This window comes from Fukomys damarensis, unplaced genomic scaffold (genome assembly GCF_012274545.1).
Source record: "Fukomys damarensis isolate Sample0158 unplaced genomic scaffold, DMR_v1.0_HiC HiC_scaffold_37, whole genome shotgun sequence".
NCBI lineage: Eukaryota > Metazoa > Chordata > Mammalia > Rodentia > Bathyergidae > Fukomys > Fukomys damarensis.
The window spans coordinates 44,531,680-44,544,498 of NW_022900949.1; the positions used below are offsets into that span (position 1 = coordinate 44,531,680).

Here is a 12,819-nt window from a genome sequence, read left to right on the forward strand (position 1 = left end):
CCCGCCTTCCCCTGTCGTCAGCGCCGCTTCTCCTGATTTTTCTTGCAGATGCTCCTGCTAAGGGTGGTGGGAGCAGCCGTGGGACGCTTGGCCGGGAGCGGGGGTGACAGCCTGGGATTCCGGGGGCTTCTCTTCCTTGTCCTCCTCCTCTCCTCTCTGTTCCCAGTGTGGCCGAGGCTGACACTAAAGACTTTGTAGCCATCAACCCGGGTGCAGTTTCGATGGAAAATGAAGGTAAAGGCCCCTGGCAGATGGGTTGCAACGTATAGTTGAGGGTGTGGTGGTTTGCTTTTAAGTTGTAATTCTTTTTCCACCTTTTTATTTTCGTGATTTTTTTTTTCTTTGCATGTGAAGTGTCCGAGGGAGGATTTGTTTTCTAAGAATATCTACATTTGTTTTGGTAACGAGGTATTCGGGGATTAAGGTTCTATGGGTGAAAGCTGGATTCTGCTTTCCTGGGAAATTCGCATTTTCTTTAGCTTAGGGAACGTAAGGGAAGTTTTCATTTTAAATAACATCTATATATGTGTAAGAAGCTGTTGGAGAGGAATTACCTGAGAAGAGGGGGAGTGGAAATGGAAAGGAGCAATCTGTGTATTTGCATATCGAACCTTGCTTTGATGTGTGACTGAATTCATTTATAGGAAAGAAAACGGTTTTTATCTCTACCTTTGGGAAAACACATTTTCAATCCACAAAAATCAACTCTGAGTTTAATGAGACCTTATGAGGTGATCATTCTTAAATTCCGCCCTGTTTCAAAACAACACAGAGGAAGAGGTTGACAGTGGAACCTGTTTGTCCACATAGAGTTTGGATGCAGTAGATAATCATTCACGTGTTCTTTCTTTTAGCCTTCTTAATATAGTTAATGCTTTTTATACATAGCATTGGTAATGTTTAGAAATTGATAAACCGCTCTGAATGAATTATTTCTTCCTTCCTGAACAATCAGACTTATTCTTTGGAGTGACTTGTGGATTCTGTGTGATAATTTCTTTCCCTTCCTCTCCTTTTCTCATTGGGCTACAAGGTGCTATGAAAGATATTTAACATATTACAGTTTTTCTCTTGAATTTTTTGATTTTTAAAATATATCTGGTACAGAGGAGCTGCAGTTGAGCTGCTGGCTGCTTCTAATTTGTTTTTTGGTTGTTGAGAATGTAAGCTTGATTGTCTAAGTAGCACTGGTGATTTAAAAATAGATGTTATAGATACAGTAATGTGTTTTGCTATCTGAAACCGCTGGATATGTAAGAATTCTGATGAAAGGCCTAATTATATTACCCAGTTTTACTCTGGATAGATATTTGGTGGGAGACATTTTCTGAAATACCAGCATGTATAACTGCAGAGGAGTTATACTGTCTAATTGGGTTTTTAGAAACTGCATTTCACAGTTATGTTTTTGTCTGGTGGTATAGAAAATTGCTCTTCTGAGCCTTTTCCTCTTTGTCTTTTAGTTTACAGATTTAAGAAAGGGAAATTATTTTGCATGAGAGAATATTAAATGCATTCACGTGCCTGTTTCTTGGTAGAAAAATCAGTAACATCTGAAATTTCATGTACATTTTTGAGCTTCTATTTTCAGAATGTTACCAGATTTAAAAGAAGAGTTGCCTGAAGTATGTGGATTCTTAGCTATTCAGTGTGTGTGTGGTCTGTCTCTCTCCATTTTTGCCCCAGACAGGGTCTTGCTATACTATTGGCTAGATTACATTTGCTCTGTAGCCTACGCTGGCCTCAATTTCAGAATCCTCCTGCCTTGGCCAACCCAGTACTGGGATTACATGCTTGTGCCACTATATCCAGTGTCATTTTCTTTCTTGATGTTTTTTTGAAGAGAATGAGTAATAAAGCTGACTATTGATTTGGGAGATGGGTGGGTGTGAGATAGTATAGTACTTGCCTGTGTCTTATATTTTATGACCAAAAATCAATGATGTGGCTTTATAGTAAAAGGTTATACAAGTCTTGTGAAGCTATCTGCTCCATTATTTTAAACCGTCATTAGACCATTTTTGTCATTCTCACTATCATGATGTGTTTTCCTTTCTTCATGTTTAGACATAAAAATGTCTTCTAAAAAGAACTTGTATATAACCTAGAAATTTTCAAAAGTGATTGACCATTTTAAATACATAGATTGGTATTTCTTGTCTTTTTATAGTTTGTACACTCCTTTGACCTGATGTAGTGTTAACAGCTTGGAGGTGTGAAACAAATGTATTCAAATCTTGTTTGTACTACTTAACTGCTTAATTACTTTCAGCATATTACTTCACTTTTTGAGCCTTCTTTTCCTCATCTGTAAATTGGTATTTATAATGTTTAGCTCACAAAGTTGAGAGCATTAAATGAGAAAGCCTTAAGTGAGGGATTTCTCCCTCTTGAGAGGGAGGAAGGATACAGTTTCAGAGCGTGGGTTATGGGGACCAGAAAGTCTGATTTGAATGGTGGGTCTCCACTTAAAATTATTTGGCTTTTTGCAAATTATTAAGGCTTTGTGTGCTTCAGTTTCTTTATAAAAAATAAGGGTAATGATAGAATCTGCCTTATGAGGTTGTTGTAATCATTTAAAACAGTATCTGGCATACAGTAAGTGCTTAATAAATATTATAACTAGCCTAGCCCACTGTGGATGCATACTAATATATCACCTGGCATAAATGTTGCAGCTGTTCAACATTAGAAGGGGGAACAGCAGTGGCTAGAATACTCTGGATGAAGCGGTCAGTTTAGTTAAGCGATGGGTAGAGTTATGTGAGGAATTTTCTATAGTGTTAGTGTTAGTGTGTTAAGCATACAGAAAAAGGAAGGATTCTACCAAGAAAGCTTGAGCCAGTGTAGAAACAGATAGGTAGTTTTTTTCCCTCTTAATAATCTGACAAGTTATGCTTTTAAGCTTTCTTAGCTACCAGGTTTAATCATCTGTAAATGGGATATTGCTGTCTTGGAGCATTGGTATGAGTAATAAATGAAGCCTTATATGCTAAATGGCCAGAGTAGTGGTTGACGCACAACTTTCACAAGTGATGCTTTTTTTCCAGAAACGCACTTCTTCAGTATGTATTTATATAAATTATATCTGCAGGTGTGAACAGTGTGGAATTGATAGTGGCATCCTAGAGCATTACCATTAAGTTTCCTGGGTAGATCATATCTGCAGTGGTCACATTACAAGAGGAAATGGCTTTATCCCTGTACTTCCTTCAACAATAGTGTTTTTTTGGCACTTGTTTTGATTTTTCTGGACTTTTCTCCCAGGACCTATTGAGACTTTTTAAGCTATAGACTCCAGGGTGCTTCGTAAATACTTCCTGCCAGTCACTAGGAATGTTTGAAGTGTTGATTTTATGGATTGGGGGTAGTCATCCATTTATGAGTTAGGATTTTATCCGGATCCTTTGACATCCCTCCTCTGCCTTTCTAAGAGAGGATCTAGCCATATAGTCCAAGCTGAACTCATGTTCCTTCTGCTATTTTAAGTCTAAACAGTTACTACCTAGTAATCTGAGATGCACATATAAATACCTATTTTTCTGATTTTTAAAGATTGGCAGCATGTTTCAAAGGATGGTTTTCGAGAAAACATTTACTAGAAAATTTTGCAAATAGTTTTTTTTTGTTCTAGTAATGGATTCATCCTTTGGAATAAAGATGACTTTTCCTATAGAAAACTTGATATACATTTTATGCGCATGAAATGAATTAATATTGATTGCACTATGTCTTTGACTAGTACGTAGAAATGTAAATGTTAAGAATTTCAGGACAAAGTTAAGAGTATAGGCAAAGTGCTCACTTTAGCAGCACATATACTGAGTACAGGCAGAGCTGATAGGTCCAGAAAATAATCCCCATCCCATCTCTGGATTGGCTTTTGAAAATGATAGTATCTGTATTTATATTTCTTAAAAAGTTTCTTAGAGTTTCAAATTGTTAATCATTAAAGTATGTCCCAAGAAATGATTATGTTAGGGTAGTTGAAGGATGTATAAGGATAGAGAAAGAAAAAAGAGAAACTTTTAATTGTATTTTTTAAATTGGAAAACAAATTATAAAAATATTTTGTCTTTAGGTGTGGAAAATGTAGTTTATTTGGAATTTTGTCAATAAAATGCTATTAATCAGTACTCTGGAAGAGACTTGAAACTTAAAAGAGATTGATTTTATGAACTAGTAATTTAAACCATAGGAAGTATATTGCAGAGGTTATTTGTAATCAATAGCCTTAAAGTTGAATCCTAAATACTTGATTTGTCTTAATATTTTTGTCATTCGTTTACTGTGAGCAGAATTCAGCTCTCTTACCTGAAGAATTATGAAACAAAACAGTTTCCTAGGGAACACACCCCTGGGACCCAAGGTTGAGTCTCTTTTGAATTCTTGGTTAACTATGATTTGTTTTACAAGGTTAAATTTTATTTTAAAGATTAGAGTGACACTGGTTTGATGGTAAAGTTAGCTGTGACAAATTTTAAATTACATTCTTACGTGCAATAAATGTCTTCCTTTTTTTTTTTTTTGGTACTGGGGATTGAACCCAGGGCCTTTGTACTGAGCTCCATCCTCAGCCCTTTTACTTAGGAGGAATTCACACTTGAGATCATTCTGCCTCAGCCTCCTAGAGTGCTAGTATTATAGTTCTATGCCCAGTTTACATGTAATATCTTGAAAGTATTATAAGGATCAGGTGAAGAAGTCCTACATTTACTTTAGACAAATTCTTTTTATAATGGTTTCAAGCATCGATTGTGACAGATTATCTTTGTGCTTTCCATGTGGACTAGTGTTGGTGAAACACAGGTGAAAAATGGTTGTGTGAGTGCTTAGGTTTATGTCATGGTTTCATATGGGAAAGGATTTCTAAAAAAAAAAAAAAGTAAATTCATTTCCTCTTGAAGTTTTATGGCCACTTTTTATATGCTTTTGTTAGTGTACTTTCTGTTTGGGGGCTTTAAGTTGGTATTGAAAAGGTATAAATTTTAGTATTACAAGGAAATTACTCCGATTGTGTTGAATTAAGTTAGCTTAGGCAAAACTTGTGAGGCAGTTTATAAAAACTAGGACAGTAACAACAAGCATCTTGGGGTGACTAACATATCTACTTTAATTTTAGTTTCTCTTTTTTTCTTGCTGCAAGTATTAGTCAATGCATGAATTGGAATTATCTAATATATTTCTTAATCATAATTGCTTGTTTAAGTTGCATTGACATTTGGTCATTTCAAGTGCTAACCCAAATTTGTGCTCCCCAAAAGGAGGTGCAGCAGTTTAACATGACTTTGTTGGGAATCTCTGAGATAACTGAAGCACCCCTACTTGTAGAAATTATTTTTATTTATTTGCTTATTTAAAAGAAGCTAATAAAATTAGAATAACATGAATAGCATAGATATTGAAAGTATTTGCTATTTTGTACTGTTGTTTTTTTGTTCAGCCCTTTACAGGAAAACTCAACTGAAGTGAAAGTATTTAGAATAACATCTTTGTTGAACACTTTTTGAGCATTGTGCTTTAAAGAAGTGAAGTATAAGTTTTGATTCTGTTGTGAATTTTATTTTTTTTATTATTTTTTTCCATTGAGTTTTTTGGTACATTTTAGGTGTACAATACAGTTAACATTCATTATTGGGATCTTGTACCTTTACATGACAGGTCTTGGTTCTCCTTTTTTCCCCTTGTCCCTGCCCTCCCTTCACCCTTTCCTCCTCTCCCCATTTACAAGCACTTTTTTTTCCATTGTTTTCATTTTCTCATATTTTTTTCTTTTCCCTTATTTCCTTTCCCTTACCCTTCCCACTTCCCCTACACCTTTAGCCCTTGCTTCCTATTTCACATAGTCAATTATATCATTAAGATCGTATGTACTATTACAGTTTTTCACACCAGAGAAACTATTTGGTATTTATACATGTGTGACTTATTTATTTCACTTAGGAGTATATCCTCAATATGTATCCATTTTCGTATGAATGAATCTAATTTCTCTTTCTTTATGGCTGAGTAGTATTCCATTTTATAGAAAAAACACATCTTCTTTATCCAGTCTCCAACTGATGGGCAAATGGGCTGTTTCCAAGTGCCACTATAAACATAGAGGTGCATTTATCGCTGTGATATTACCCTTTTAATTCTTTTGGAAAGATACCCAGCAGAGGGATGATGAATCTAATCTCTTTCTTTATGGCTGAGTAGTATTCCATTTTATAGAAAAAACACATCTTCTTTATCCAGTCTCCAACTGATGGGCAAATGGGCTGTTTCCAAGTGCCACTATAAACATAGAGGTGCATTTATCGCTGTGATATTACCCTTTTAATTCTTTTGGAAAGATACCCAGCAGAGGGATGGCTGGGACAAATGGAAGTTCTAGTCCCAGCTCTTTGAGGTATCTCCATTGTTGATTTTCATAGTGGTTGCACCAGTCTGCACTCCCACCAACAATGGAGAAGGGTTCCTTTCTCCCCACTACCCCACCAACATTTGTTATCGGTTGATTTCCTTTTTTTTTTTTTTGGTACCGGGGATTGAACTCAGGTCCTTGCGCTTGCAAGGCAGGCCACTGAACCACTGAGCTAAATCCGCGGCTCTTGGTTGAGATCTTGATAGCAGCCATTCTTTGTGGGGTGAAGTAGAATCTCAGTGTTGTTTTCATATGTATCTCTGAAATGACCAATGACGTGGAACATTTTTTCATATATTTACTTGCTGCTTTTACTTCTTTGTCTCTGAAATGTATGTTCATTTCAGATGCACATTTTTGAATTAGGTCTTTATATTTGGGGTGGCTGATTGTTTTGAGTTCTTTATATATTCTAGATAAGTGCCCTTTGTCTGAGGAGCACCTGGTAAAAATTTTTTCCCACATTCTAGATTGTCTTTTAGTTCCGTTGATGGTTTCTTTTGCAGTGCAGAAGCTTTTTAAGAAGATGAGATCCCAGTTGTTGATTCTTTCTGCTAGTTCCTGCACTACTGAGGATTTGTTCATAAATGCCAGTGTCTTCAAAAGTTCTGCCTAACTTATATTTCAGCAAGTTTAGTGTTTCTTTTTTAATATTTAAATCTTTAATTTAGATCTTGGATTTTAGTTTTGTGCATGGTGAAAGATAAGGGTCTAGATTTAATCTTTGCCAGATTGAAATCCAGTTTTTCCAACACCATTTATTAAAGAGACTATCTTGCCTCCAGTGAGGATGGTCGACTCCTTTGTCAAAGATGAGGTAGCTGAGTACATCTCGAGTTGTTTTTGTATCTTCCAGTCTGTTCCACTGATCCTCAGGTCTGTTTCCTTGCCAGTACCATGCTGTTTTTATCACAGTGGCTTTGTAGTATAGTTTCAAATTGGGAATTGTTATACCTGCTGCCATGTCTCTGTTGACTAGGATGACTTTTGCTATTCTAGGTCTCTTATGGTTCCAAATGAATTTTTGGATTCTTTTTTCTAGTTCTGTGAAATATAGTGTTGTAATTTCAATCGGAATTACATTGAATCTGTATGGCAATTTTGGTAGTATGGCCATTTTCACTATGTTGATTCTTCCTACCCAGGAGCAGGGGATAGCTTTCCATTTTCTTATATCCTCTTCAATCTCTTTTTTCATAATTCTGTAGTTTTCAGTGTAGAGGTCTTTTGCTTCTTTTGTTAGATTCTTAGATACTGCATTTTTTTGGATGCTATTGTGAAAGGAATTGTTTCCTTAATTTCTCTCTCATTGAGTCTGTTAGTTGTGTACAAGAAGGCTATTGATTTTGGGGTGTTGACCTTGTATCCAGCTACTCTGCTAAAAGTGTCAATTAAGTCGAGACATCTTTTGGTAGAGTTTTTTGGGTCTTCAATGTAAAGTATCATCATCAGCAAATAATGACAGTTTAACTTCTTCCTTTCCTATCTTTATTGCTTTAATTTCTTTCTCTTGTCTAATTGCTATGGCTAATGTTTCTCCAACGATATTGAAGAGGAATGGTGATAGCGGGCATCCTTGTCTTGTTCCTGATTTTAACGTGAAGGTTTTCAGTTTTTGGCCATTTAATATGATGTTGGCTGTTGGTTTTTCATAGATAGCCTTTATTAAGTTCAGGTATAGACAGTCTATTCCAAGTTTTTGGAGGGTTTTTATGATGAATGGATTTTGAATTTTGTCAAATGCTTTTTCTGCATCTATGGAGAGGATCATATGGTTTTCGTCCTTGACTTTGTTAATATAGTGTATTACATTTATTGACTTATGTATGTTGAACCATCCTTGCGTATCTGGTATTAATCCGACTTGGTCAGGATGTATGATCTTCTTGATGATCCTCTGTGTTCTCTTTGCTAGTATCTTTATTAAGGATTTTTGCATCTATATTCATTAATGAGATTGGCATGTAGTTCTCTTTTTTAGTTGGGTCTTTCTCTGGTTTGGAAATCAAAGTGATACTTGCTTCCAGGAGTTAATTTGGAAGTATTGCTTCCCTCTCAATTTCATTGAAAAATTTAAAGAGTAGTGGCAGTAGTTCTTCTCTATATGTCTTGTAAAATTCAGCAGTGAATCCATCAAGACCTGGGCTTTTCTTTATTGGTAAACTTTTAATTACATTTTCAATTTCACTGATTGTAATTGGGGTATTTAAAAATGTTTTTATCTTCATTCAACATTGGTCATTCATAAGTTTCTAGAAATCTGTACATTTCTTTTGTGTTTTCCATTTTATTAGAGTACAGGTTCTTCACCTTTTTCATTCCTAATTGCATGGATCTGAGCCTTTTCTTTCATTTTCTTGATAAGGTTAGCTAAGGGTTTATCAATTTTATTTATTCTTTAAAAAAACCAACCTTTCGATTTATTTATTTTTTGTATTGTTTTCTTAGTTTCCATTGCATTGATTTCTGCTCTAATCTTTATAATTTCTTCTCTTGTATGAGGTTTGGGTTTTTCTTGCTCTTGTTTTTGTAAGAGTCTAAGATTCATTGTTAGGTTGTTTTATTTGAGCTCGCTCTGTTTTCCTAGCGTGGGCATTCGATGCTATGAATTTTCCATGTAGAACTGCTTTCATTGTGTACCATAGATTCCTGTATGTTGTATTGGCATTATCATTTATTTGTAAAAAATGTGTAATTTCTTCTTTAATTTCCTCTGTGACCCATTGATTGTTCAGGAGAGTGTTCAATTTCCATGTGTTTGTGAAATTTCTATGGTTTCTTATGCTATTGATCTCCAGCTTTATTGCACTATGATCTGATAATATACAGGGGATAACTTCTATTCCTTTGCATTTATTCAAACCTGTTCTGTGAGCTAGTATGTGGTCTATCTTGGAGAATGACCCCTGTGCAGCAGAAAAGAATGTATATTATGATTTTGTGGGGTGGAACCCTCTATAGATGTCTATGAAGTCCATATGTTCAAAAGCTTGGTTCAGTTCTAGTATTTTGTTGTTGATTTTTTTGCCTAGATAATCTATTTGTGATAGTGGGGTATTTAGATCCCCCTCTACAATTGTATTAGTACTTATTTGGCTTTTCATGTTACTTAATATTTGTTTTATATAGTTGGGCCATTAATATTTGGCGCATATATGTTTATGATTGTCATCTCTTCCTCTTTAATTGTTCCCTTTACAAGGATGTAGTGGCCTTCTTTGTCTCTCTTAATCAGTTTGGTTTGAAATTTACTTTGTCTATGAATAAGATTACTACCCCTGCTTTTTTCCAGGCTCCTGTCACATGGAGAACTGTTTTCCATCCTTTCACTTTCAGTCTGTGGGCTTCTTTTTACACTAGGTGTGTTTCTTGTATACAACATACTGTTGGATTTTGCTTCTTAATCCATTCTGCCAGTCTATTTCTCTTGATTGGTGAATTGAGGCCATTGACCTTGGTGGTAATAACTGATATGTACTGACTTATTATTGTCATCCTAATGTCCTCTTGTTGACTCTTTTCACTTTCCCCCCTCTCCTTTTAGTTTCTTGCCTTTCCTATTTGATTTGCTCTGTTGGACTTCATGGTGTTGTGACCTTCAGTGCCTTTTTCTAGGGTATTGTTTAGAATTCCTTGTAGTGGTGATTTGGTATTATGAAGTTTCTCAAGTGTTCTTTTGCATGGAAGTGTCTTATTTCCCCATCCATTTTGAAGGAGAGTTTTGCAGGATACATCAGTTTAGGTTGGAGGTTGTTTTCTTTTAAGACTTGAACTACCTCACTCCAGGCTCTCCATGACCTGAAGGTTTGTGTTGAAAAGTCTACTGTGATTCTGATGAGCTTTCCTTTGCATGTGATTTGTTTCTTTTACTGGTTGTAGTATTTTGTTCTTCTGTTGAGTTTCTGAGATCTTGATTATTATATGTCTAGGTGTAGATTTTTTTTTGATTGTGGCTAGTTGGAGTCTTATATGCCTTACTTATCTGTATATCATATTCTTCCCCTCTGTTTGGGAAGTTTTCTGTTAGTAATTCTATGAACAGCTTTTTTAAGTCATTTGTATTTTCTCCTGCTACTTTATGGATTCCTATCAGTCTTATGTTATTCTTCTTTACATCATCTAGGAGTTGTTGGATTGATTTCTCATGATCCCTTACTGACTTTAAAGAGAACTCTCTTTTCATGGTCACTGACTGCAATCCTATCTTCCATATCTGAGATTCTATCTTTGCATTTTTTTATTCTGCTGCAAACATTTCCCAGAGTTTTTAATCTCCTAGATATGTTTGAATGTGTTTTATGGATTCCATTTCTTTCCTATGTTGGGTGTTCATTGTTTCCATTTCTTTCTTATGCTGTGCCTTCATGGCTTCTATCATGGTCCTGAGCTCATCTATTTTTTTGTCAGTTTCTGTTCTAGAGTCTCCAATCATGACTTCCATTTTGCTCACCATTTCTATGGTTATCTGGGAAATTATTTCTGTTTTGAATTTTTCTAGAGCCTGATTGATCTATTTTGTTTCATCCTGTGCTATGAGTTCAGGGTGTCCTGGTGGCTCACTATCAACCTTTTTATCCTCACTTGCCCTGCTGTTTGCTGTTGGTGAACTGGAAGTCTGTCTTTGTGTCTTGCTTAAGTGTTTTCTCATTTTTATTTTTGTTGTTGGGTTGTCCTTGGTTTAATTCCTGGGTTATTACTTAAATCTTCCTGATGTAGTTGGGCTTTATCTTTTGAGTCTCTAATGACTAATAGACATTCTCATTTTCATAATATCAGAGAAGACAAATCATTAAATCAGTTATAATCCCTTAGCTCAGTTGATACAATCAGCAACGCAATAGGATAAGCACAACTTACAAATTGACCATTCGTGGATGTCATTAATCAATCACCTTTAAACCATGTGAATTAAATTAAAATCAAGAAGCAGCCCAAAATATATTTGCAGTGAAAAAACTCTTCAATATTGCATCTTTACCATTTAGGATGGGGCTTAGACAGAATTAGGGTGAGAGGAGTAGATAAGAAAAAGAATTGGAGAAGGTTTCAAGTAAAGCCAGAGGATACAGAATCACCATACAATCTTTAGGAAACTATTAAATTCAAAAGGGAACGACAGTGCAAGAATATGGGCAAGAATATATCCACTTAACAGTAATAGGGGCTCACTTTCCTTTGACAGTAATAGGGGCTCACTATTGACCCTTGAGTGAGGTAAAATGACAGAAGAAAAGAACGTAAAGAAAAAACAAAAAATGATAAAACGAAGAAATCTGGCAGGAGCAGGAACCAAAAGGGAGATGAGGGATAATATGGTGGAGCAAGAGACTGAGTTGGAGAAAGAGGACAGAAAAAAGAAAGAATTTACAGAGTGCAATGAGGAAAAGAAAGAAAAAAGAATTTGAAGAGCCTCTTTCAGACTATATCTCTTCTGTCCTAATATACAACGTGCACAGCCATGTGCAGAACTAAGTCCTTTGATCTCAGCTTGATGATTGCAGGCCCCTGAGATTCAGACTGATTTCGGGCTGCAAGGCCCAAATTGAGTTCCCTGTCCTCCTGCAGGGTTGACCTCCATAGAGTTCTACTACAAGTTCCCTCTGCCCTTTCTTTAAAGCTGTTCAAAGTTTGGATCTTAGAAAAATAACCTTTATGACCATCTATGCCTCTCCAGAGTGGATCCAAGGACTGGCACAATCAGGAGGTCTGAGAGCAGCTGAGGGGGGTGAGGGGTGTTTCAGGGGCACCCATGGGGCTACCTTCCTTGCTGGAGCTGATGGTGGTGCAGGCAGGGAGGGCTTGGCTACCCAGTCTCTTGACTGGGCCCAGGCAGGCTGGAGGGAGACTATCTCAGAGGGGCTATCCTGGATCCCACCTTCTTTGCTGGAGCTCTCTTGTGAATTTTATAAATTGGATTTCTCTTGTGTCTTTATTTAAAGGTACCTTGGTGTTAAAAAGGATAAAGCATTTCCTAAGGGACATTACTAGAGCAAAGTAGTTTTCCGCCTAAGGGCAAGATCAGCTTTGAAATGGGTTCTGGATTTCCTCTCATCTTAAATCAGAACCTCTGATTTGCAGTACAGATAAATTAGCCTTTCAGTGTTGTGATTGTATTGATGCATTTTGTGATATATGAGATGTACGTATCTGCTTTTGTGCTGTTATTCTACTAGATTTTGTTTGGTTATCTCTTTAGTGTTTCTCTAGCAGAATGCTTACTTTACCTGATTTCATATAGGTTTCTTCAGTGGAAGAGATAACTTATTTGGTTCATGATTTCTTTGGAGTTGTACCTTCCTCTGTTGAGTGTCATTTCTGCATTTGCTTGGAGCAGGTAAAAGCTGTTCAGGGCACAAGTGCAAGAAATAGCATGTGTGTTGCTTCACAGTGACAAACTCATCTCTGCTATG

At 36.2% G+C, this 12,819-nt stretch overlaps 1 protein-coding gene across 1 annotated transcript in view; it reads left to right on the top strand.

The window, feature by feature from the left end:
• Positions 1–70: 70 nt before the first annotated feature.
• The window catches only part of Atp2c1 (ATPase secretory pathway Ca2+ transporting 1), a 111,663-nt gene continuing 98,914 nt past the window's right edge, over positions 71–12,819 (top strand). The window contains exon 1 of the mRNA XM_019207661.2: positions 71–234. Within this exon, the coding sequence (XP_019063206.1) occupies positions 229–234 (6 nt within the window). The 5' untranslated portion in view covers positions 71–228. The remainder of the gene's footprint in view (positions 235–12,819) is intronic.